The sequence below is a fragment of the Microtus oregoni genome, unplaced genomic scaffold, assembly GCF_018167655.1.
Source record: "Microtus oregoni isolate MIOR12 unplaced genomic scaffold, Mior012 000024F_ref0000369, whole genome shotgun sequence".
NCBI classification, from domain to species: Eukaryota; Metazoa; Chordata; class Mammalia; order Rodentia; family Cricetidae; genus Microtus; species Microtus oregoni.
Window position 1 is genome coordinate 16,560,988 of NW_024543083.1, and position 27,529 is coordinate 16,588,516.

A 27,529-nucleotide genomic window follows, 5' to 3' on the forward strand; every position below is an offset into this window, starting at 1 on the left:
AATTATGCTAATGAAATACAAGCTTCATTGGCTTTAAATAGGCACACTTTATATTAATGTGGATATTTTTAACACTGATGCTTTTTAAATGCTGGCATAATATTTACTAAAGGAGGTAAGTGAAAGACAGGAATGTACAACTGGTCAAAACAGAGAACAAGTGTCAGCGGAGAGCTCAACCACAGGTGGAACCTGTTTCACAACCGTCACAGCAGAGGCAGAAGGGCCAGAGGTTGGGGAGGCCTGGCACCAAAGGGCATCCGAACAGGGCAGAAGAGAACCTGCACTATGAACTCAGCCGCTGTGCTCTTCCACAGGATCAGGGACCTCGACATTCCAGCACACAGTGAGAAGGGGTTCCTGAGCCTCACCCCTAACTGAGGAACTATGGACAGGCATGGCTTAGGGGGAGTCAGCTTTCTTTAAGGCTGCAGCTCCTGGTAGGTTGATCAAGCTCCAGTGAACAGCCCACCCCTGGGGGTACGGGAGCAGCACAAATGAGGAGTTGATGGGTGACTGAAGAAAGAAAAAGAGCACACGAAGTTGGGGTGGTGTGGGGAGCTGGGGGTGGACCTGGAGGAGGACGGTGACTGGGATCAAGGTACATGGATGGAATGCTCAGAGAACTGCCGTTTTCACAGAGAAATCAAGAGGCCATGGGCACTGCTGTTCCCTGACGGCGAGGTGTCTGCAGTCCCTGGCCTCAGGGGGACGAAACTGTGACCCAAAGCCAGCCTTCCTTCCCTCATGTCGTTTGTCATGCACACAGTCCCAGTCACAGGAGAGTAACTAGTAATCCTCGTCGAGAAACTGATATAGAGCCGGGCAGTGGGGACACACACCTTTAGTCCCAGCACTTGGAAGGCAGAGACAGCTGGATTTCTGTGAGTTCCAGGACAGCCTGGGCTGTTACACAGACACAAAAATCCTGTCTCAAAAAGAAATACACACACACATACGACCAAGTCCCCAAAGAAAACAGAGAGGGCCACAAGAAACACATCCAAGAACTATGCAGAAGGTGCGTTCTGTGGATGCTGCTTACAGAAAACCGGCCGCGCCCACCTGCTGTGTGAACGCTGCTCCATCCACGTGGGTCTGTGAAGTTGATGGAAGCCAGGTTCTCAGACAGTACTGAATTCTCTGGTTATGAATGGCAGGCAGGATGCTGACGGTTTTAAAACACGCTGACTTTAGTGTGCACGAGACCGTGGGGTGTCGGTGCCATGTCAAAGCAGCTAAGCTGGTAACTACAGACGTTGTTCTGGGCTGTGCTGTCAGCTGGGGGCAGTGTGAGGCTGGAAAGGGAAATTTTGAACCATATCTATAAAAATGCAGTTACGAATTTTAATGTCCTTGGAAAGTGCTTTGGGCTCCCGACTCAACTGAAGATGAACGTACACAGCGATGTACTGTGGCCACCACTGCTGGGGCAACACTGCATATCCTTCTCAGCAAGCACAGTTATCTTCTGGGGAAAAACTATTTCATTTTCTTTCATATACTTTTATTTCCAAAATTTTTAAAGTGCACATGCATTATTTTTAAAACAAAACAGCAATATTTCAGAGACAACACCATTCAGTTAGATGTAAATTTGACAAAGCTGAATCAGTAGATAAACATGGTTTATTACTTTACTCGTGAAAGTAACTCCTACATGTCACGTTCAGGCCTCCCTAGGCTGTTTCCAGCTCCTTGGCAGAGGCCCTGTTCTGGTTTGGAGCCCACATCCCATGTATGGATGTACGATGGCCACAAGGCAGGGGTTCCCAGCCCTACCCACTGTAGTGAGACAGCATGCCAAGCAAGTTCCTCGGCTTATCTTGTGTTCAGTGAGGAATCATTTGGGCATAGCCACAGAGGTTGTGAAAATACATTTTAAGAAAAATAAATATTCTGCATAACGTATTTACAAGGTTCAACTGTTCTGCCCTTCATCCCAATTACGAGACGACGGAAAACTCATCAGACAACTAAGGAGCATAACCCCGTTGTTCATGTCAGTTCAGCACAGGACGTGGGGCTGAATATCCACAACTTTCTCTGATCCATATTTAAAAATATACAAAACTGCAAATGCATTTGCTTGGAAGAGTTTCAAGAAAGAAGTACAAATGTCTTTGTGGTCTCCACTCTCATGGTGCCGCAGGACCGCCAGAGCGTCTTCCAGGTCCTCACACAGGCACAGCCAGCCACAGACCCTGTCATTTGTGTCACAGAACACTCACACCAACTACAAGACACACAGAAAGCACAAGGGACAACTGTGGACGAGGGTCCAGGGCTGAGGGCACCATTAAAACTTGAAGAGGTCAATGAAGTGCTGAGGAGACACAGGCGTGAAGCAGCTGTCGGGGTCAGCCGCGGTGCAGGGGTGTCCCGAGTCCTGAGGAGAGGAGGAGGAGGAGGGTCAGGACACATCATTACACTCTCACAGAACTAGCATCTGAATTTTTTAAGTGGATCCCAGTCCCTTTCAATGCTACACAAATGACTTAGCCGGGAATCAGTACCTGAGTGGCCCCAGGGGAAGGCCAACAACAGGTGGCAATGCTTCATCTCTGTGGTCACCCTGCCTGCAAGACCTCTGCCTCCCCTGCCCATGCCCACCGGTTCCTTCTTCCCTTTGCAGGCTTCCGGGATGGGTGAGTAGTCTCCCCACAGAAAGGATGGGACGCCACAACACTGTCCCAAGGGTAGGGGTGCAGAGTTGGTACAATTATTTTAGTAGAAGCAATGAGAGAAATTTAAGATGTGCTGAAAACTGGCACCATCTGGAGAGGCTCAGTGTGGCTGGAGCTGCCGCTCTGGCCTCCAGCAGACCACGCTGAGGTGTGGGATGGTTTGTCAGTCAGCTTTCTGACATAAGTCTAACTGTGGTTAGCGAGAGCTGAACCTTATCAAAGCTGCCACCCGACAGGACAAGGACAGTACAAAGATGGACCAGCACACCGCCACAAGAAGTACCTTCAACAACCAAGCAAGTTGGTAGTCCTTGACACCGTGAAGAGCCAGCAAGGGAGCAGCAGAGGGAGGAAAAGGAGAGTCAGGGTTAGACGGAGCAAGGAGTCACCAGGCATCAGGTTTGAAGCATATATTGTGAAAATAACTAAGACACTTGTGAGTAAATCTGATCAATATTAAACAGTATGAAAAGACAACATCACATTTATACAAGTAAGATAACCGAGGACAAAGTTAGGCAGGGTGGCCAGTGCCTTTAATCCCAGCATTTGGGGAGTAGAGGCAGGTCGGTCTTTTTGCGAATTAGAGGTCTATATGAAGAGTTTCAGGCCGGCCAGGGCCACATAGTGAAAAAATATGTTTCAAAAAATAAATAGAAAGGAAGAAAGAAAGAAAGAAAGAAAGCCTAAGGTAAGAGAAACTATTCCATTTCCCTTTAAGTTATCCAAGCTGACAATCTGGAAGGCTATACCACTCTTTAAAAAAAAAAATGCATAAAGCAATCTCATATTTCCATGAAAAATATAAGATTCTGGGGGGAAGGCCCCTCATCTCTTTTATTGTTCTGGGGTCTTCTCTGTGAATAACTATGGAGCCAACTGTGCCAGTGTGAGGCACTCCATCTATCGACACCTCATGTCTACAGTCCACCAGCATCGGCTGTAGCTTCTGTGTGGCCAGCAGCACTGAGCTAGTGGCTGCTCCTGTGCTAACTGGACGGTCCGTCTGTCCTGCTCAGGAGCGGGGTGGCCTTTCAGCTGTGCTCACGTGGGGGCAGTTCACAAAGACGGCCAATAGCGAGGGTCTGGGAACTGTGCCTCAACACTGGTTCTGGTCATCTTGCTTCTACTGCCTTCAGAGACCTCAGGGTCACTGCTAAGTGTCTAGCCCTCTCTTGGCTACTGAAATACCGAGACAAAAAAGGAGCAGAGAAAGGCCAAGTCCCCAGCCTGGCCCCCAGCCCTCTCTCTGGGCCCACAGTTTCTGACAGGCTTCCCTGTCAGGAAACCAGGTAGTGATGGAGAGAGACATGCGCACACCAGTACGCCTTCTCTGGGTACTGGTAACCAGGTGGGGAACAATCGACTGGGTCTTGAGCAGTAGTTGGAATAATTAACAAGAATCACTCCAGTGTAGTGGACTAGAACTGATGGAAAACCAGCTAGGAAGGAGGCACAGGGTCCCCACGGGGACAGCTGGCCACGGTGGAACATGCCAGGTACAAGACAAAAAGCAGCTCAGCCATGCCCAGGCCCAGGCGAGGACGACCCATCTTTCTTCACACTCCCAATGGACTTGAGGTTCCCTTAGTGTCCCAGTCGACAGTGTTTCCCAGGAAGCTGAGGCAGACACCACTAACATGGGGCACCATTTCCAAAGCCACAACACATTTCCATGGGTCAGGCTGCACATTGCCATGCCTGCAGCACACTGGTCGGCTGGGCCTCCCTGACCGCACACCCATGCCCTCCCCAGGAGGATGCTGTTCTGGAGCGGCATCCTCAGGGATTAAGAAAGGCGGTCCTCCTGACATCTTCACAGGAACATTGGGAAACAGACCCTCCATGCAGCAGAGCCTCTGGAAGGACGGCAGGCGGGGAAGCTGTGCTAATATGAATGACTTCCTGAAACCTCAGACATCCTGCGGGGTTGGCGCCACCCTCCACCAACTTGTCTCTCAGAACGGCAAAGACCAGCAGGGGTCTGCCCTTTAATGGCCTGTTCTGACTTTTCATAGTGAGATCACTATGGCAGGAGAGGCCAATTCTTTGGAAAACTAAGTCATCTTTCAGGTAAAAATAACCAGAACTTAGACATTCCAGGGAAGCTGAGCAGCCAAACAACAGAGATGGTACAGAGAGAGCAAATGTTCTTTGTGCTGTTTTCTTTAGTGGATAGGAAAAGTGCCAAATATTCTTAGATACTAATCCAAGAAAAACACCAATTATCTTATGCAAAAGTCTTCAATTCCATGATCAGTACCTTCCCTCAGCAAGTATCCATACATTTAATATCTCTATAGTATAAAATACTCTCGGGAGGACACGAGAAGCCAGTTTCTAAGCAATGTATTAATTCAGAGAACATTACCAGCCTCAACCGCTCTGACTGACAGACTGTCCTCAGAGCAGCAGAGAAAGGAAGTGTCACCCGCTCTGACTGATACAGACTGTCCTCATCTCAGAGCAGCAGAGATACAGATATGCTATAGCCAGGATCCTACACTCGAGGCTGTCTGTCTGTATGCATAAACTCACCAAGGAACCGAGGACAAACTGAACAAGAACCCTGTTCTCAAGAGAGAGTCTTCTAGAGAGGAGACTGCCTGCTGCGGAGACAATCATACAACTGGCACTTGTTACTTCTGAGGGAGAAGGGAATAAAGGTGGGGTGGGGGGACAGCCTCCTTAGCTGTCCTGCTGGGGACGCCAACAACTACTGCTCAGCGCCTGTCAGACAGCCCAGTGACCTCAGCATCTTTACCCTTCTGCTCAGCTCTGAACCATCACAATAAAAGACTATGCAGTTATAAATGGAGTTTGAACTGAAAAAAATTAAAAATCTGTCAACAATTTGGAGCTTGCCTTGTGTCCTATTTGCTAACAAACTTAGATGGGCATGAAGCAAAATCTCTAAGCACATTTCTGCCGCTACCAGGGGAAAAAGTGACACACAGGGCCCTCCTGTGGCTGAGGGAAACATGCTACTGTAACCAGAGACAAGATGGGCGGGGAGATCTCAAAACAGGCAGTGAGACTTGAGACAGACAGTTTGCCCTCACGTCCCCAGAGCACACGTGGAACCCTTACCTTCCAGAAGAGAATGCTGCAGTGGCGACAGAAATGGAGGGTGTCCCCATACTGCTCTTTAGTGGGGTAGTACTTCTGCAGGGTGAAGTACATCAGCTTCCACTCGATGTGACCTTTCTCTGAAAGGATCAAGTGCCTACAAAACTGAAACAGAAAACTCTGTTCAGAATATTAGATGATCTCTAAAACAAGCATTAAGTATTATATATATATATATATGTGTGTGTGTGTGTGTGTATAATATATATATGGCAGAGCAATATATGAAGCACTTTATGATCTGATATTAAACTCACTTGGATTAAATGAGTGAGGAACAAGTCAATCAAATCATGGTGTTCCCACACAGAGACGACAGACGGCAGCTCTGGAACGAGGTCTGCGATAGCTGTAGATTTTGAGTGTGGCTAAGACTCCTGATTCTTTCTATGCTTGCCATGAAACAGGCACAATTTACCCCCCAACTTCACACTGCTCCTCTATCTTCGTCATGTCCAAATCTACAAGATACACAACATAATGCCTGCCCCTTCCTATCCCTGTATCGAGTGGGCATTGTTCTACACAATAGGCCAGGGATGTCAGTCGAAAGAGTCAACTAGCGAGACACTGAGGACCTTAGCCGGTGCTACCAAGTGGGAAGCACAAGCCCTACAAGTCATGGAGGACCTTGAGACTGTGCCACCAAATGAGAAATATTGGAGCTACAAGACACAGAGGACCTTAATATGGTGCCACCAAGTGAGAAACATGGGAGTTACAAGACATGGAGGACTTGGAGACTGTGCCACCAAGTAGGCACCAAGAGTGAAGCTACAAGGACCTGCTGATTCTTCCCGGACAACAGGCTGACAGGAAGCAGAGCTAGACTATGACTTATTAGGTGAAAAGAATACATGACCTTTGACCAGTAAATGTGATATAGCTCAGTTAATTATTCGGTACTAGGCCATTTTTAGAATCATGATTCCTTTTCAGTATGATACATGAATTTTGTAATTGGTAGAAGAGAATTCAGAAGCAACTTCAGTATACTCTAGTATTATCAAGTCTCTGGATATGGAATACATATCCTCCCAAGATCACTGAGCACCAGGGACCTGGACGGGACCAGCCGACCTGACTCAAGGCATTGAAGCACCAGGGACCTGGACGGGACCAGCCAACCTGACTCAAGGGCACTGCACCACACGCTCACCTGCTTCTCTGCAAAGTGGTACTGACATAGTTTCTTCCACAGCCGCCTGTCTTCACTGAGCATGTACAGTGTTGGTGTCACCTGGCCCAGGGTGACAATATCCCAGCCGTCTGAGAAACGGTACAGGATGTTGTTCAGCATGTGCAAGGGCAGGTCACTGAGTGTGAGGCCAGAGTTCACCTGCTAAAAGGAAACACAACAGCATCAAACAGGAGAGAACACAGTGGCTTCCTTCAACAAGAAACAATGGCCATGCTAGGCCAACACCTTCCGTGTGACTACAGGAAAGAAGTCTGTCCTGTAATGCTCACTTCAGTGTAACCCCACTCCTGTGACTGGTGGTCTCAGAGGGCTGGCAAGTGCAGTTTCGTGCTCACGAAGGTGAGCACTTGGACATAGCCCAGCTCTGTCCTAACTAGACAAACACCCAGGAAATGCGGCTCTGAAATGTGGACGGTGGCTGACGGCAGCCATGGAAACAAGGGTCATGGAGTGGGCCACCACGCTGCATCCCACGACAGGCACGGTGTCTACAAGGTCCCCCGGCTTTATTTGCACCAACATTTTTTCTTTTCTTTTTTTTTGGTTTTTTGAAACAAGGATTCTCTGTAGCTTTGGAGCCTGTCCTGGAACAAGCTCTTGTAGACCAGGCTGGCCTTGAACTCAGAGATCCGCCTGCCAGTGCTGGGATTAAACGGATGCACCACCACTGCCCGACTATTTGTATTCACCTTTAAATCTGAATTTTCTCTTCATTGGCAGTTTAACATATGTTTATGATACATAATGTGGTGTCTGATTAACATAAATAAACAAGTTTCTGTATCCCAAAAGAAAGTAGACATGGAAAGGACACCCAACATGGAAGAGATTGCCTGCCAGCTATTCATCTGACAGGGGCTAATTTACAAATGCTAGGAAATCACAGGACTCAACGATGAAGGATCCCAATAGATCCTATTTAAAAACATATGAATTAATAATAACATGTCTCAAGAGGATACACAAATAGTCAACAAGTATATGCAAACACTCAAAATTACTAATCATCAGAGAAATGCCAATCAAAACCATAATGAGGCACCTGCCCACACCAGTTAGAATGACAATTCTTAAAACAGCAAAATAAATGCTGGTGACGGAGAGAAAGGGGAACTCTCATAGACTGTTGATACAAATTACCAAAGAGAAGAGCAGCCCTGAGGTTCCTGAAAAAATACAAACAGAATTACCATATGACCCAGCAAGGCTGCTAATGCATATATATCCAAAGGAACTGAAATCACTGTTTAAGGAGCAGGATTCACAGTAACCGAGACAAAGAATCACCCTAGTGTCCACTGACACATGACTTATACGTTATATATATATGGAAAATACGTTATATATGATCCAGCAACAAAACTAATGAAACGCTGTCATTTTGAGCAATAACGATGGAACCATAGGTTATGAGAAAGAAGTAAAAATAGTAAGACAAAATCATGTTCTAAATTACATGTAGAAATGAAAAGGCAGAAGCCAGGTGGTGGTGGCACACGCCTTTAATCCTAGCACTTGGGAGGGAGAGGCAGGTGGATCTCTGTGAGTTCGAGACCAACCTGGTCTACAAGAGCTAGTTATAGGACAGGCACCAAAGCTACAGAAAAACCCTGTCTCGAAAAACCAAAGAAAAGAAAAAAAAAGAAAAGAAAAGGTGGGTCTCAGTAAAGAAGTAGATAAATAAGAGGGTCGAGAATATACGGCTATGGGTCCAGGAAGACAGCTGGAAAGGAGGAGGAACTTTTATTGCTCATGGCACAGTGGTATATTACTGTGGTTGACAACAGTTCATTGACAACCTCAGAGAACAGGCAAACGTTTGAGGTAATGGTCACCAAGGCCCTTACATCACAGATATGTAAAGTATCACACAGCACCTCTTAAGTACATACAATTACTGTGTCAATTAAAAATAAATTTAACCAGATGTGCTGGCACTCACCTTTAATCCCAGTGCTGTACAGGCAGAGGCAGGCGGATCTCTGTGAGTTCAAAACCAGCCTGGTCTACAAAGCCAGACAGAGCTACTAGTAAGATCCTGTCTCAAAGAACAAAAACAAGAAAACAAAGAGAAATCTACCTTAGTCATCTGAAGATTCTGCAGCTGCTGCTGCCAGTTGAGAACAGTTTCCAAGCGGCAGATCCAAATGTTGATGTTTCCCACTAGCACTGACTTCCCCACCCCTCGGACGAGGATGCAGAGGGTAGAACTCAAGTCCTGGAGAAGGTCTTTGATGAGGCGAGGGTTCTGATGGTCATCAAGAACTGAAACAAATACCAACAAGCCACAGATTGACAGAGCAAAGACCACATCTCACAGTGTCCATCAACTGAAGATCCCTTCACACACCGGAGAACTAGAGTGTAGTAGAGAAGTAGAGGAGGAAGGAAATTCTGACCTGCCCCGTGTGGAGGACCCTTGCAGGAGCCGACCTGGAAGGAGCCAACTACAGAAGGATGAACAGTATAATCCGCATGCAGCAAGTCTCTAGAGTCTGCAGACAAAGACGTACTGATGGGACAGAGGATGTGGCTGGCAAGTGGGGAGCTTGTGTTTGAGGGGTGCAGAGTGTTAGGGCAGCAGCTCTAGAGACGGCAGTTATGGCTGCACAATGGACAAGCACTCAGTGCTTTGAACAGTGTACTGAGAATCAATGAAAATGATAAATTTTATGTCATATATATTTTTATTACATTAAAAACTAAGGATCTAATTTCATGGCAATTTAAAAGAGGCATAATTGTTTAGACATCAGAACTATTAATAAGAGTTTTTAAAGTTTTTTGTTTTTTGTTTTTCAAGACAGGACTTCTCTGTAGCTTTGGAGCCCGAAACTCACTCTGTAGACCAGGCTGGCTTTGAACTCACAGGGATTTGCCTGCTTCTGCCTCCCGAGTTCTGGGATTAAAGGCATGCGCTACCACCACCTGGCAAGTTTTTAAAGTTTTAAAATCCTTTCTGCCTAAATTTTTGGTTGGGTCTACAATTTGAAAGTAGTCAGTGTACAATTTCTCTTGTACTTATGATAAGGAGAATATTTAAAATGGCTTAAATACATGGTCACAAATTGTAGAAATAGGAGCGGCGGGCTACATTCCTGGCACCCGGCCGCCCACATGGCTAACTTTACCCGAAATAATTACACGGAAACTATATTCTTTTAAACACTGCCTGGCCCATTAGTTTTAGCCTCTTATTGGCTAGCTCTTACATATTGATTTAACCCATTTTTAATAATCTGTGTTGTCCACAAGGTGACTTCCCAGGGAAGATCTTAACCTGCGACTGTCTGGAGTGGGAGAATCATGGCGACTCACTGATCAGCTTTCTTTCTCCCAGCATTCTGTCTTGTTTACTCCACCCACCTAAGGGTTGGCCTATCAAATGGGTCTAGGCAGTTTGTTTATTAATTAACCAATGAAAGCAACAGATTAGAAAGAAATCACTCCCACATCATTAACAAATTACTGGAAGTGTATAAGTAAGTTGTATAAAAAGTTCCTTTTTCTAATAGCCACTAATTGGAAAAATAAGTTTATTAAATTAAAAGGAAAATTATGACTCATGTGGTACTTAAGTGAAAAAGCTGCAATCTTACTGATTCTAGAACCCAATGGTCCAGTGAACTGTGAAAGAACGAAGTATCTTTGTAGGACTGGGTCTGGGGCAAGCTCTCTCCCTTGAGCACATCTGCACACTTAGAAGGCTGGAGGGTCATCTTCTGCCTGCTACCACAGTGTGCACAGTATTATCTGTGAATGTACACACTGTGGAAAGATGATAGGAAAAAGCCCCTCTCCTTGTAACAAATCTCCAGTTAACATTTAGACTTACAATTTCTGGTGTTGCTCATGCAAGAATGGCATGACTATCTTTTGGGGATAACCAACTCTTTTCTGATTTGAATTTTGTATTTGAACGCTTGTTCCACGGCAAAGGATACATGCATGGTGCTGTAAACCTGTCCAAAAGCCTGTGGCTAGGGAGGCAATAAGCCCTGGGTAGGGAACCCGCTACTGCTGTTTAGCTAAATGGACATGCCAAACTGTTTCCTAATATTTTGTTTACAGCCCTTGCCCAGTGCTGCTCTCAGCCTTGGTGGAAGAAGCTTATGCAGTGGGCGGAATTAGTATAGAGACTCTTCACCAGCCACATGATGAAAACATGTGACTAAGTGCTCAAACCTAAATGAAAAGAGCCTAAGACCCCAGAGGATGGGAAAGTGTGCTATGAAATGCTGCCTTGTGGATAAGTGTTCACACCCCTGCTATGAACACACGTCATGAACACACAGCAGCTATCCTGGATAAGTGTTCACACCACTGCATGAACACATGTCATGGACACACAGCAGCTATCCTGAATAAACCATACCCCTGCTATGAACACACGTCATGAACACACAGCAGCTATCCTGAATAAGTGTTCACACCACTGCATGAACACATGTCATGGACACACAGCAGCTATCCTGGATAAGTGTTCACACCACTGCATGAACACATGTCATGGACACACAGCAGCTATCCTGAATAAACCATGCCCCTGCTATGAATACACAGCAGCTATCCTGAATAAACCACGCCCCTGCTATGAACACATGTCATGGACACACAGCAGCTATCCCGGAATAAACCACGCCCCTGCTATGAACATAAGTGATGGACACACAGCAGCTATCCTGGAAAAGCCACGCCCCTGCTATGAACACATGTCATGAACACACAGCAGCTATGGCTACCTACCTAAGGAGAAGGGAGACTAGTTGGGAAGAAGGGATCAGCAGGTGACTTAGGGTCACTGTTACCAAAGCAACTTGGGGAGAAGAGGGTTCACTTATGCTTATATCTCTAAGGTGACACCCATCACTGAAAGAACTCAGAGCAGGAACTTGGAGACAGGAGCTGATGCAGAGGCCATGGAGGGTGCTGCTTATGGGCTTGCTCTCCATGGCTTTTGTTCCTCATGGCTTATCCAGTCTAGTTTCTTATAGAACCCAGGACCACCAGTCCAAGGATGGCACCATCCACAATGGGCTCCCCCATCAATCGCTAATTAAGAAAATGCCCTGTGGGCTGTGTACAGCTTGATGGTATGGAGGCTTTTTCTCAGTTGAGGTTCCCTCCTCTCAGATGACTGATATAAAGCCCTCCAGCACAGCAGGGGTGGGAGAAGGTAACAGAAGCAAATACAACCCAACATGACATGGACCTGTCAAAAAGCAGTGATGGCTTCCCAATCCTATGAACACACTGCATTAAAAATACAGAGCTGTGTAAATGGCCTAGTTGTAAACTATGTGACTTATTTATCAATGAATATTTTATTTAAAAAACACTGCAAATGTTGAGAAATAACCTTACCCTTTTGGACAATCTTATCCAAAATGTTGAAGTAGTTCTTCTGCGCCACTCCGCTCAGGGAGGTTAACTGGGACTTGGCAATCAGCTGCAGCAGCTTCAAGATAAGAAGGGAAAGGCTAAGCTGTGAGTCTGTTTCCAACGGAAACACCACGGTCACATACTGGAGCAGTGTGAAATGGGCTGACGTGTGGCGCCCTATATAAGGCGGTTACAGAAAGACTACCTGAGCTGAGGGGACCTTACTCTGGCTGCTAAGGCTGGAGCCAGCCTGCTTTCCACTCCACACAAGAATCTCCACAGGCCGGCTGCAGGCCAGTGAGATGACTGAACAAACGCTCAGCCTTCTAACCTTGCACCTTACATCAGCAGGGAGCAGCAGAGCATCCTGGTCACCAATAGACTTTCCTCACCCTCCTTCAGGCTTTGATCCACTGTCTAAAGCCAACAGATAATCAAGAAATCAACAGGCCCTCCCTTCCGTGTAGAAATGTAAAAAGATCACATGTAATCTCTTAAAACACAATTCAAACACAGTGTAGAAAACCTAGGAACCAAGAGCGATCGCTGCACTGGAATCTAAGCGATGCCAGCCTTGCTGATAAAGAGGGGGATCTCATCCTGATGCCTGGCCTCCCCCAGCCCTGCTACAGACTGACCTGTTGGCACTGCTGAGGACTGTGTCCCTCAGTGCCTCTTGTTCCTCTCGGTTTGGTTTATATTTTCCTCTGTATCTTTCCCATCCTTCCATTCCCAACTGCAGATCTCTACATCCGGGTTATGTGTGTATAACCTGGAGTTCAGCTGTGCTCTTTGACCCATCAGAGAAGCATTTACTGACATAATAAGGTTTGGTCTTAATTCGGACATGTTTTTATAAGCAAAAAACGACAACATAACTCCTCGCTCTTTCCCCATAGTTCCTTCAGAACTTAGGTGGACTTACATTCTTCCGCCCCAATACTTTTGTAACTGGGGCTCTACATCACTCTCTCACCCTCTCGGGCCTCAGAGGAGACATCCAGCTGCCAGTGGCCTGTGCTAAGTCATGATAAACCCACCAACTCCTCTTCTCCCCTCCTTCCCACTGCTCCATTTTAGGGAACAACATTTGCAATTACAGGTAGAGCAGTCAGCTCGCGGTCTCTCTTCACCACTCTCTGGTGCAGCTGGCCACACTACTTCTCTATCCCCAGGGTCTAGGGCACTCAGCCCATTCTGCTTGTCCACCCTGGTCCACAGTTTGCTATCATCTTAGACCAAGACTGAATCATGAAGAAACAACCTCAACAGACGTGCAATGCGTGCAATGGACAGTAAGACTGAAGCCATGACGAAGGCGCTCGTGAAAACCCCAGGACCAAACGGCTTCGCTGCTGAATTCTACCGAACATTTAGAGAACCCATTTCTTCTCAAACTATTCCAAGAAGGGGAAGGAATTCTTCTCAATGCACACCATGGGGCTAGCGGTCTCAATACCAAGAGCAAATCAGGACACCGCAACAAAGCATGACAGGACAAAATCCATGATTTGAAAAACACAAACAAACAAAAAGCAGATGCTAAAATCTGTTCGCTTGCCCAATTCCAGGAAACAGAAACCAACTGCACATCAAGATAACTCACCAGCACGTGAGAGTCATTTCAAGACAGTTCAACATAGGCTGACACGTGAGCCTTACACGCATCAATGGTGGAGGAAACCGGCCTATCATCTCAAGAGACATGAAATCAAAACCAACCTGTTATGATAACAAATGCAGAAGGGACAAACGGAGTAAAGTTGGACACAGAAGCAAGCCCAGGGCTGCCACCACAGTGAACAGGGAATGCAGAAGCTCACTGCACTCTGAAACAAGACACTTCACCTTTCTATTTCAAACAGAGCCTCATCCCTTACGCTGCTTCTGCCAGAGGACTTCATCAGAGTGACAGGAGACTTCACCTGGCTGGCAGGGCTAGGCTAATCGTATTTTGGACAAGTGTAAGTACCAACTCTATTAAAAACGCTTGTTGTTTAGAAACAAAGGAAGTCACTTCTACTTTGTAAAAAAGATTCTTTACAGAAGTATTTGAGAGCTGGTAGAAACAGTTCTGTTAGAACTGGCCTGTGTCTTCCTGGATGCCAAAGTCAACACTTGAACAAGCCAGAGTGAATCTCGATTGGTTCCATCACCAGAGCAGGGTCACCCAGACAGATGCTCTCAAGAGCTCAGGAAATAGTACCCAATGTCTACTGGGCACAAGAAGAACTGTGACCGCTTCTCCTGCCATCTGCCAGTCGTCTAGAATCCTATCACACATCATACCAGCTGAGGCCAAGAGCAATTTATCTCTGGCCTGTGTCAACACCTTGAAACACCTAGAAGGCAGTAAGGGTCTCTGAGCACCACTAGAAGGAGGGCATGCAGGTGTGAAGACCCTACTCGTGTGTTACGTAAGCAAGGCTAGTAGGTGTGAAGACCCCACTTGGGCTTTACATACAATGCAGAGAAGGGAATGAGCCACAACAGCAAACTCTATACAGCAATGATCTTTTCCTTCCAAACGTATCCCAAAACAGAAACTTCTGACAAATATCAGTAATGCATCAAGACTCTTGTGGACCTCTACTTAATGCAGAATTTCTCTTGTCTGTTAGTCAGTTGTTCCTTTGTATCTAATAAGGCTCATTCTAAGTGAATGTGTGCAGTAGAAAATGCAGATGGAGTCACTGGGGTCCTCCTGAGCTCAACTGTCTGAGGTGTTCCCCAGAAAGAGGCTCTGGAACATCCCAGTTCCCATGGCCTCTGGGCAGGAAGGTCTCACCAATCCTGAGACTTGCAACTGAGACCTCGGTGTTGCAAGCCCCACGTCTTCTCACGCGCTTGCCCCTTTCCTTCTCACAGGAAACAGGAGAACCTTCATGCAGCGGCCACAGCACCGTGCCTACCTCACATCTGGAACCTGCAGGACAGTTATTCAACAGAACACTGCTTCTGAAACAGCCACTTACTTTGACAACGTAGGTGAACCTCCTGATATCCTGGATTGCACTTGAGAAGTCTAGCCGGTTGAAGGCTTCTCCCAGGGTACAGTAGCCATGCCTCTAGAAAAAAAAGACAAGCAGTGAGCTCAACCAGCCAAGTAAAATGGGCTAACAGGTGATGCTGGCTAGGGAGCATAGATGGCACTGTATTGGTTCTAAAGACTGACGTCAGATAGAAATGAGAATAAGGTACAATTGTGTGCAACTGAGACGCGAGGCACTGACACTTTGCTCACACTGCTGGTATAACGACAAAGAGAAGTTCAAGAAACACCATTCTGCTTTCTGCTTCTGGGGACAAGGTGGGGTGAACACGAGGCCACAGGGTGCAGGTGTTGGACACCAGCGGTGTGTCTCCACAGGGAGTTCTGACAGCCCTGGGGGAAGTGTGCTCAACCACCAACAAGTAGCCTTAGAGGGGCAGCTCTAAGAAACAGCTATACCGATGGCTGAGGCTCCATGACCCAAGTCTAACAACGGCTGGTTTCCAGACTGGCACCATGGGAGCGGAGCAGCCGAAAAGTCAACTGCTACAATGAGATGCACAGATCTGGGAACCAAAAAGGAGACACAATTTCTCCTCAGGGTCATAAATATTGCTGCTCTGTCTGAGAGGTCTTCTGTCTTCTGTATCAGTCTGTACAGACTTGAGCTCGGGTCAGGAAGGATCTTAAGCCCTACCTTCTGCATCTGAAATACCTAAATCTATGCGTGGATTTTCAGCTCAGAGTCACGGCGCAGATAAACTAGAAGACAGTAAGGAACCACAAGATTCCTTGTGACAAGTGATTCTGAGTACGAAACCAGTTAGTGGGGCTGCGGAAGAGCAGCAGAGACAGCAATGTCTGCTGGCCCCGTGGGGAAACCACACAACTCTTACAGTCCTAACGTGTACAACCCAGTTACACATTCACACAGAACATCAATACCCATGCTTTCTAAGCATTCGCTACAGTAAAACACCGCTGTGAGCTGTGGGGAAGCAAAGCTTAGAGCGTGTGTGCACACACGCACTGAATAAATAAGTATGGTAAATTGAAAAAATAAGGATATTATTAACATTTCTGGAACACTTAACTAATCCTAACCTCATAATTATGTAATACGAAATTGCACTATTAGTTTCTTTTTCCCAACAGCTGTAAAATAAAGCAAATGCAGATGTTCTAGGTCTATAAAAGGAACTAGGTTTACTTAAAACTAAGTAGAGAAACAAGAAACACAGTGTAGCCAACTGCTTTGTGGGATGACTCAGAAGACAGCTCCGGTCAGCTTGGCGATCAGAAGCAGAGAAAACATCCACACTGTCCTGCAGAGCCGACCTGGGTGGTTTTCTAGGGGCCGCTATGCATTTTGGAAGGAGAGGCTCATGGGCATCTTAGTCCCCAAGCACACGAGGTAAAGGGAAAACTTCACCCGCAGCTGCAGTTCACACTGCCAGAAGATGGATCAAATACACAGGGATGTATGCTTGGTTTTAATGAACCCCTGCTGATTTAAAGATGCATGGGGATCAAAAGTACACACACATCCAAACTCATGGACCACACCCACTACAAACACCACAACCATACACATGTGTGAGGCACACATAGTCCATGCATAACAGATTACAAACATATCACATATGTAGAACATATTATGTGCATTTATTCCACACACATTATATTAACATGCCATATACCACACACATATCACATATATGTGACATATTATATTATATATCAAACACATTCCATGTATGCTACATATACAAATATACAACATAGCACTCACAGGTATACAGCATATGCCATGTATATATGCACACACCATACACATGCAAATATACATATCCATCATATTACACACTTACCACACAGATTACAGAACACAAACATACTACATGCACTATATACCACAAATACATCTAACACCACACATGCTTATACCACACATACCCAGTGCGCAGTCATGCACATATCAATGAATACATACTGTACATGCACATAATTATAGCCACTGATTCAAAAAGCTGTCACATACATATTCATCTGTTCGAATGTGAGCTATAGACTCACTATAGCGTTACTGAAGAACTAAACTAATGGACATATTCAGCACAAACAATACAGCACACTCTTCTAAAGCATACTTACTTCTTTTGTGCTTTCTTTATGAACATAGATCCATTTCTCACGATAAAAACCTAGAACAAAGACGAAACCCTTGAAATCTGGCAAATCCTTTCAACCTCAAGATGTTGAGGAAACTGGAAGGCAGGACAGACTAACAAGATGACCTCACTGCTCCAACCAAGAGGTGCTTCTGCTTGGTGAGTGTACGCAGTACACTTTGTTCCCTAACATCACCTTGTTGGGGACTGCAGACCACCAGACACTGAATTTCCTGTAAACCATTTGTTTTCCTCTGCTCTGAGCAGCCTGCAGCTGCTGTGACCACAAGACCCTGACGGCAGGGGAGTGGTTTCTGGTGGACCTGCAGCTGAAAGATCCCGAGAGCTGGGGCATGGCCAGAGCCCTATATAAGTTGACAATAAAGGAAGCATTCTTGTTTCAAGGATGACCCGTGTCTCTGTGTGTTTAAATCTCCAGGCCCCTTTCCCAGCTCATGAATCATAGTAGCGCGTAGCACATACAGTGAAGGGCAGGCGCTACATTCCCTAACTGCTCAGACACCTCTATGTGAAAAAAAATTGATAGTAACACATCTTATTAACTTAGAAGAAAAGTGTTATATCAAATATACATGCTTATAAAATTCTGTAATATTATCTCTATATCATTACACACCTAACAGAAGGTCCTGGTCTTTTATTAGCTGTTATGGCCACACGTGGCACACATAACTAAGATCATGAAGCCTCTCCTTGTGTCTGCCTTCTTCACATCCTAGCAGGTATTCACAGCATGGGCCAAGGTGGACAGGGCTGTGACAGAAGCCACAGACTCCTCACGCCCTCCACCCCTCGTCCTAGTCCTGCCCACTTCTGGCTCCTGTCCATACTCCCCAGTAACCCCATATGTAAACCGACCCTCCTAGGGGCCTTTCTGTCTAGGAGGCGCTCAGTTGGGGGCAGCATCCTCAGATGCAGAGGCGTGCTTCAGGCCTGCCATCTTTGATTGTCTAGACCTTACCAACAGCGAGCTGAGTGACAGGCAGTCTGCTTCCCAGAGAAACAGGCAACACTGAGCGCAGAGCTTGTCCGCACACCTCCATCACCCTCGTTAGAGAGCACTGCCAAGCAATCCAATACAGCAACATCAATATCCCACAAATAAGATGATAAAACCAACGAAAGCACTCTTACTGTGAGCAGCTGTGTCATTTCCGAAATGCTCCTTCTTCCTCTTCTTGGCTGCATACTCACACTCGCTGTTGAATATTTCTTCTTCGCCATTATTTAAGATACTGAAATAAAGATAGTTCATTAAAATGGGTGGTGGTGGTGCACACCTTTAATCCCAGCACTCGGGAGGCAGAGGCAGGTGGATCTCTGTGAGTCCGAGGCCAGCCTGGTCTACAAGAGCTAGTTCCAGGACAGGCTCCAAAGCTACAGAGAAATCCTGTCTCAGAAAACAAAACTAAACAAATGAACAAAACAAACAGTTCATTAAAGTAAGTTTTTCATGGAGAACTTCATTTAGCTTTTCTTTGGTAAGAAAGTAAGTATTCGCTTAGTAATCTGGGGATCAAAATAAAGACCCTGGTAAATCCTGGTGAGGACTGGCTACACTCAAGGATAATAGCTACATTCTCTTTTCATTCTGAAGGAACTAAGATTTATTCTTCCTTTTACAAATGTTCCTCCAGAAACCAGCCATGCTTTAGACTTTCCAAACATCAGAACGGTTTGAAGCCTGAACATTATAAACAAAACCATAAAAGCACTGAACCCTAGTAGCAATATGACTACGGGGCTGACACTTGCTGTGTCCCTCATCAAAGCTGAGCGAACATAACGCCCCTGTTTGTCACCTATGTTTTCCAGATGTTTAGCTCCAGATGTTTAGCTCCAGCTCTCTCTTGCTGCACTGCGCCTTTTCTCGATAAGCTTCTATCAAATACGCTGAGAAACCAGCAAGTGAAAGTTACATTTGTGATATTTAAACACAGTTAAAGTACTTTAGTATTTTTTCCCATTTTTATGAGACAAGGAATTCAAATCAAGCAATAGCAGCTCAAATATCTTTTCTTTAGTTTTTTTTCTTTTCTTTTTTTTTTTCCTCTTTGTAATAAAAACTATTCCTGCCTGGTCTACAGAGTTGAGTTCCAGGACAGCCAGGGCTACACAGAGGCACCCTGTCTCAAAACAAATCAAAGACAGAAATAAAAGAAAAGAAAAAGACAGACAGAAAGAAAAGAAAAAGTATAAAAAATAGTCCACAACCTAAACACTAAATATGCTTTTGTTTGTTTGTTGGGTTTTTTGTTTGTTTTTTTTTTTTGGAGGGGGCACACTTAAAAGCTAGTTTTCAGCCAATCATTGATTTTATTAAAGGGTTTTGAATTTTTTAATTTATTCATTTTTATTTTATGTGCATTGATGTTTTGCCGTGGGTGTCGAGACCCCTGGAACTGGAGTTACAGACAGCTGTGAGTTGAACCCAGGTCCTCTGGAAGAGCAGTTAGTGCTCTTAACCAGTGAGCCATCTCTCCAGCTCTCCATCACTGTTCTTTGATGAGAAAATTGGGTAAAAATTGCTTTTATCCGCCACCAGCGTGCACTTTTCATAAAAGAGCTGAGTTTACCACAGAAGTCTGCTCACAGCTGCCACAGTTAAACAGCACAGGCACTGCAGTAAGTCCTCCAGACAGCCAGGGGGCATCCAAATCTCACAACTGCATCCTCTCAGGCACCTAGGGACCCAACTCCCGAACACAGATCCCTGAATCTTACAATCCCATAGTCACTCTTATCCTAGCCTGTTATCATTGACTCAGACACTAGATGGAGACACTTCTGAATCAGAAAAAGCTTTAGCTAAAATCACAAACTTATCAAAGGAAAAATGATCTGCCTATACCTCCTGCCTAGGTACTGGTCATTTACCTTCTTATTAAACCAATCACAATGACATATCTTCACACAGTGTAATCAAATACCTCACAACAGCAAATTATTAACCAGTTGCTATTTTTATGAGGTATTTTAAGGTAGGAAGGTCATACTTTGGGGTGATAATTTTTATACTGTCAGATATACAAAAATGTAAAACTGACAGGAAAAAATGCTTACAGGATTAAAATTTAACATGTGCGAATTTAATAAAAGCATTAATAGTGTACAAACCTTTCCGTGTTTCATGCAAATAAACTTAGTCAACTGCATTTCAGAGCAAACACTTCCTATTTTATGGCCTTTGGTCTTATGAGCAATACAAATATTCCATATCCTGCTTGAAAAACAAAAGAATCTTCTATAATAAATCCCCCAAAGAAGAGGCAGAGAACTTTAATTTGTACAAGGAAGAAATGTAAACTGGCTAAGAATGTATGAAAATGTGTACAACCTCATTAATTCTTAGGGAAATGCAAGCAAAAACTGCCCTAATACTTCACCCTCCTTAACATGGCTGGTCCAAAAGTGCAGGAAGTAAGTGTTGGCGAGGATGTAGAAAACGAGGACCCTCATGCACTGGCGGTGGAAATATAAAACGGCGCAGCCAGCGAGAAAGGGAGTAGTAAACCCTTAAATACTGAGCCGATTACCGTCTGAGCAGAAAGAAATGAAAGCGGGTCTAAAGAGACGCGCACGCTCTGGCATCCGTGACAGCCCAGTCACAACAGTGATGTGCCTAGGCAATCCCCACGTCTATCAACAACTGCACACATAAACAAAACACAACCAATTCAGACAACAAAACAGTCAGGCTTAAAAAACCAAGGGCTTTTACCAGTACATGCTGAATGCACACACATCTGAGGACATTATTATAAAAGAAATAATCTCGTCACAAAAGGGCAAACAGAGATCACGAGTGGTATTAAGAGTTTGAGGACAGCGATGGAGTTAATATTTACTGAGGTCAAGGCATGCAGGTATGTTTTAGATGCAAGCCTGGTGCTAGAGAGATGCTTCAGTGGCTAAGAGCACTTGCTATACAAGCAGGGAGGCCTGAGTTCAAATCCTCAGCATCCATGTGAAAGCCCGGTATGGCTGAATGTCCCTTGTCCCTGTAATCATGACTGCTGATGGAGACAGAAATCTGCTCGCCACAGTTAAACATCACAGGAGCAGTCTGGACAGCAGGCCTAGCCAAATTCGTGAGCACAACTGTAAGTGACAGAGCTCTGCAGTGACCCTGACAACCTCACTGAGACGCACATGCTGTGGTTGAGGGTGTACTGGTTACTCTCGTTTCGGAGCTCTTGGCTACAGGAATCACATCTTTTCCACCCATCCTCAGTTTTAATCCAGCTCCATCCAGGGGATCTCCAGTCCTGACCCAGAAATGGCATAGTTCTCCTGTTTAAAAAAAAAAGTTTACATTAAAAGTATATATATACATAATGAACACAAATTTCTTCTGACTGGATGGTGGTGATGCACTCGGGAGCCAGAGGAAGGCAGATCTCTGAGTTTGAGGCCAGCCTGGTCTACAAGGTGAGTTCCAGGACAGCCAGGGCTACACAAAGAGACCCTGTCACAAAAAAAAAAAAAAAGGAAAACAAACATAAAGCGGTAACTAGGTTAAGCATAGGTCCGTCGTACTGTGCTCTGGTTGTACTAAAGTGATAACCAGGTTAAGCACAGGTGGGTCTTACTGCACGATAATGTGTGGTGAAAGGTTTACCCCAGACAACACCTGCATTTGAATCAGAAGAAGCGAGCAAGCTGAGGAATACCACTCCAAACAGCTTTCTCCCACCTCCCACCCGTTCCAGAAGTAGGAGGCGACGTAACTGAGCCCACCTGACTCCAGAGAGACCACTGTGGTGAGAGCACGGAAAATGAAAATGGAATATGGTCGGCAAAGGCGGGGAGGATGATGCCCAGATGAAGAAAAGGGTTGGGCTTCATCCTAAGAACAACCAGGAGCCAAGAAACCAGGAGGCAAACGATTTGATCAGACTTTGGCATTACAGGGTGTACAGGCAGTGGACCTTCAGAGGACTGGAGGTGCAGCCTCAGCCTCACTGAAGCCAGAAGGCAAAATGCTGCCATGCAGGTGGTGCCAGCAACCAAACCTGGGTCTTTGGCAAGAGCAGCGAGTACTCTTAGCAGGGAGCAAGCGCTAAGGAGGTATTCAGCAGCACAGCAGTGTTGGGAGGGGCAAGAGAAGGGATGCTGGGTCCAAAGACAGAGAATGCTAAGAACAGATATTCGTGTTTACAAAGTCAAGTTGCCAACTCTTGTTACAAAGGCTCCATGCGAACAGCTCCCTTCTGACCTCTCCACCCCATGAACCAGTCTCTGCCACCGTCCAGTATCTGAAATTACTTATGTACTCAACATTAATTTTCCTCCAAGATAATCACAATGTCTTATTCTGTTGTAGTCCCATTGCCCAGTCTAGAAAGATAACTTTCTAGGATCTGTAGCGTAAAATTAAAAGGGAGAACAAAAAAGAAAAGTAACTCCTGAGCTTACAGTTCCTCATCCATGTCTTACATAGACCCGTGTCCTCAGCTAACAAATGTCTTCATAAGATGCAAACCCTGCACTAACCTAGGAAGCCACTCCCTGCTAGGTATATTTATTTATCTTTTAGCTTAAAAAATTTAATAGCGTTTATAAGAAGAGCCGCTGTGGCATTTCTCATTACGTTGTTGTCAACCCTATGCGTATTGTGACTCACTGACTGAACTATTTGGTGAGAAAATAGTTTGGTATAATATAACTAACCCTTTCAAGCTGAGGCTCGGTAGCAAGTAAACTAGAGAAATACGAAAATAAAACCCTTACGTCCCAGATTTTACAACCTAGAGGAAAATGTTTGTTTCAAGATTTATTTCAGACTTGACAGGGCAATCTTGGGATCTCTGTCTTAGTTCACTGTTCCAGAATCTACATAGCTCATAAACTAAGGCACAGGTTCTAGAAGCGATTTATTGGTAAAAAGCAACAACGGGCCACTAGGATATAGGTCAGTAGTACAGCACCTGCCTAGCGCTCATGAGACCCTGGGTTCAGTCCCAAGCACCACTTCAAAACAAAAGTCACTGGGGCTAGGCATAGCAGCATATACCTGTCCGCCTGTCCACCTGTCCGCCTGTAATCGTGGCACTCGAGTATCTGAGGTAAGAATTCAAGACCAACCTGGGCTCCAGAGCAAAACCCTTCATATAAAACAGAAGACAAGCTGCAGTTTAAAAGGTCATATATCATTAAATTCAATGTGAAGCATCTGGTTTTGTGTACCAGAAAATAATGTTACTAGACGATTTTAAACAATGACACCCCACTTTTGTTTTGTTTCGTGTAGCCTTGGCTGTCCTGAAACTCACTCTGTAGATCAGGTGACAACCCACTTTATACAGGAATTTATCTACTTGGATAAAAGACATGAATTGCTCGAATTTCATTAATATATTTAAAATTAAAATTACCTTTATTTTGAGACTTTGCAAATGCTAAAGGAAGTCTAGTTTCTTTTCTGTTTTTTGGTAAAACATGTTGGTAGGAAAGGGTTTGTTTCATCCAGGGGCGGCAGGGGAGGAACTCAGCAGAAATCACAGAAGAATTCTACTTAAGGCTTTGCAACGTGTGCCTTGCTAAGCCAGCTGTTTTCAGACAGCTCAGTCCCGCCTGCCGAGGGTTGTACAACCCCACAGCACACTGGGCCATCCTACAGCAAGTAGCAACCGAGAAAACAGCCAACCTCTGGGCGTTAATCCTCAGCCGAGGTTCCCTCTTCTCAGGTGTGCCAAGCCGACACCAAGATTAGCCAGCACATAAAGTAAAAACCATAAAACAGTTCTGAAAAATTAACATATGTGTATGAGTAACGTCTCAAAGTCTACTCAGCCGTGACACAGCTTGTATAACCTGCATGTATTTTTTGATATATTTACTTTCATTTTACGTGTATATGTGTATCTTCCCTGTATGCACGGAAGTAAGCGCACCGCGTTCTGCAGTCCCCAGTAAAGGTCAGACAGAGGTGTCATTTTCTCTTGTAACTGGAGTTACAAACAGTACAAACAGTTGGGAGCCACCTTGTGGGTGCTGGGAACCTAACCGGGTCCTCTAGAGCAGCAAGAGTTCTTGACCGCTGGGCCATCCATCCAGTCCCCATGTGCACTAGACTTTAAGCGCAGTAATTGCTAACTAACGCCAGAAAGCACTTGGGCTGCACACCTTTGTCTTTTCTGGGTTTCTGTTTCACGTGGTAAAACACGAAGGTGGGGTACTGCAGGAGAACAGGATGAATTCTTCAAATTCATCTCCTAGTAGAATCTCCTAAGACCAAAGAGCCTGAACTAAGCAAAAAACATGCCTTCTTCTTCTTCAACAAGCATGGGTGTTCCTAATAAATGAAACACCAACAACAAAAACCAGAACTCAGAATGGGCTCGGCACTAACTGAATGAGTCACGCGAATGACACCCAGTTTGGTCCGCACACTAACCTGTAAAGAGGGGAATATCCTCATTTTACAAACTTAATTCTCCATTTCAAGGCTCAGTGGTCGAGCACTTGCCTAGCACACCCGAGGCCCCGTGTTCACCCATCATATCACAAACAAAAACTATTTTATACATGAGAGTACAGAAGCAAAGAATTCAGCAGGGCAGAACTCAAAATTATGGACTCTGATTCCACAGTCCATGCTCTTAGCCACTATATTTACAGGAATCCTAACAGCCTATTAAGACAAATTCCAGGAAATTACAGGTTTGGGCGTTTGTTGTTGTTTGTCTTTTTGTTTTTTTACTTTACATGTGTGATGTTCTATTTTCAAATTACAAGAAAAAATAATTAGACCATACATCAGTTACGTTTTTCTTCAAAGCAACAAGAGCGTTGAGTGTGTGGCAAGGACACTACAGCAAGTCATAACAAAAACGGAAAGGCGAGAAAAGCTTCCCTTTAAAGTTTCATTTCAAAATCTGAGAAAGATCATCTCCATTGTTCTTGAGCAAGAATGAATGGATGGTCTGGGGCTGGAGAGATGGATCAGAAGCTAGGAGCACCCACTAACTGCTCTTACAGAGGACACCAAGTTTGGCTCCTAGCACTCAGATCAGGTGGCTCACAACTGTTTGTAACTGCAGTCCAACAGGTCCGAGGCCTCTGTTCTTCTTGGGCACTGGTGCACACGCCACACAGGGAATTAACAATACTGAACCCTTTTTTAAAATAGAATGAATAGTCGTCAAGCTAATAAGCATTTAGTTTTGGCGCTGGTCAAGTTTTCTTATAAGATTTTTAAGAAATTTAAAAGAGCTGGGATCAAATGTGAAGTTTGTAAATGTGGGTAAGTTTGAGTCTGAAAGATGGTGAACAAACACACTGCATATTTCAGGCCGAATGTCAGAAATCGGGTTTACCCCCAAGGAGTCCAGGGAGATCATCACAGATGCGCTAGGGACAGCACGCCCCGGAGCAAAGGAAAATGGAAGGAGAACGGTGGGAAATTAAGTCTTGGCGCTGCATGCAGGGCAGAAGGACCCTTCACAGGGACAGCTCTCCAGATGTGCGTTAGGGGGAGTTTGAACAGGCCCAAGGATGGAGATGGAACTCCACTGGAAGAGAGGCAGAAATGAGCTGAGGATAAAGACACCAATCTCTTGTGTCTGACAGCGAACGCACGCGCAGGCCTGAAGGATGCTGCCCTGCCAGGTGTGCTCGGGAGGAGGCACGGACCGGCAGATGACAGGCCGGCGGGGGTGGGGGGCGGGCGCCTGGACCCCGGGAGGTGGGCGAGCGCACAGCCTGCACAGGCCAGCGGGCTGCATAGCGGCCAGCGACGCGCGGGCCGGGAGCGCCCCGCCTGACAGACCCTCCCCAGCCCATCCCGAGTTCCTTCTCACCTGCTGGTCCCTTTCCGACGAGGCAGCCACCAACCTCACCGAGCTGCAGCGTCCAATTATTGCCGGAAGTCGTCCGTCCGCCTCCCGCCGAGGTACACCGCTGGACGCCCCGCCTCGGGGTGTCGTTGATTGGCCGGGGTCGAGCCACGTGATCGTGTTGCTACCCGAGCTCGGAGACCTTCTGCGCGCGTGCGCAGTGGACGCAAGCCCCACCCACCCATCCTTGTCGCCTGTGGGCCGGTGGTGGGACTTTTTGACTCTCCCTGCTGGCGTTGCCCGAGTCGTCTGGCGGAAACCGGTTGGTTAGCCACGGTCTGTGGTCGCCCGCTCAGGATCCACAGACCGCCGGCCTGATGCTAGCAGGGACACCGCCCCGTATACACTCAGACCCCTCACCTCCCTACTCCGTTTTCCAGCCTGCCTAGCGGAGGCCTGGCTTGGGCTCCCCTCCATAGCCTACATGCCAGTGTCTTCTTGCATGTAGCCCTGGGGCTCAAAGAAGGTCTGGCTGACCTACCGCCTAGAATAGCTTTCAATTCCTAGAAAGCTGAAAAGCTCTAGAAAAACAGTGCCAACGGGCGCAATGTTTTCCAAACAGGTGCTGTGGGGTCTGTAGGAAGAAGAGGGCAAGTGGACCACGGAGGATTAGAGGGGCGGGAAGCTAGAGCTTCTGAACCAGGACTGCTGCCCAGGAGGGTTGCTGGGAAAGGTCTCAGCCACCTGTGTGCACCCTTGAGAGCAAAGAGGACTAGGAATGGTTCTTACCCGACAAAATAAGCGCAAAGTATGTACAAGTACCTGGTGTGTAGTAAGCTAAACATCATGTTCAGTTTCAGTCTTTTGAATGATGTGGGTACTCATATTGGGGAAATACTTATGTAAATCATTTCTAATGTGTTTATTCTAGTAGGGGTTTTTCATTACACATTTAAATATAATAGACCAGTTACAGGTGGAAGTCGGCGTTATTCCATCCGCAACGCCTAATTTAGGCACCTGAACCAGTTTAGGGTTTTGGAGACCACTTGACATAGACATGCTTGGGTCTGAGACATGGGTCCCAGACTCAGCTTTCAATCAATAGCACATGGCCTTTCATAGTGAATAGCACACAGTCATATACTTCAGTATTATACAGCAGT

At 45.8% G+C, this 27,529-nt stretch overlaps 1 protein-coding gene across 3 annotated transcripts; it reads right to left on the reverse strand.

Moving 5' to 3' along the window:
- Positions 1-1,611: 1,611 nt before the first annotated feature.
- On the reverse strand, positions 1,612-26,511 carry Fbxo25 (F-box protein 25). 3 transcript variants are annotated; one of them, XM_041674022.1, is made up of 11 exons: positions 26,388-26,511; positions 21,736-21,876; positions 18,718-18,818; positions 17,546-17,595; positions 15,375-15,467; positions 12,382-12,475; positions 9,098-9,282; positions 6,976-7,155; positions 5,778-5,921; positions 2,971-2,997; positions 1,612-2,389 (listed from the first exon to the last, which is right to left on the reverse strand). In XM_041674022.1, exons 2-11 carry the CDS (start codon positions 21,867-21,869, stop codon positions 2,300-2,302), a joined length of 1,098 nt encoding a protein of 365 aa, XP_041529956.1. In that variant the 5' UTR covers positions 21,870-21,876; positions 26,388-26,511; the 3' UTR covers positions 1,612-2,299. The 3 variants fall into 3 exon arrangements, with proteins under 3 accessions (XP_041529956.1, XP_041529955.1, XP_041529957.1); XM_041674021.1 differs by having other exon boundaries at positions 6,976-7,158; XM_041674023.1 differs by lacking the exon at positions 2,971-2,997 and having other exon boundaries at positions 6,976-7,158.
- Between the last annotated feature and the right edge of the window lie 1,018 nt (positions 26,512-27,529).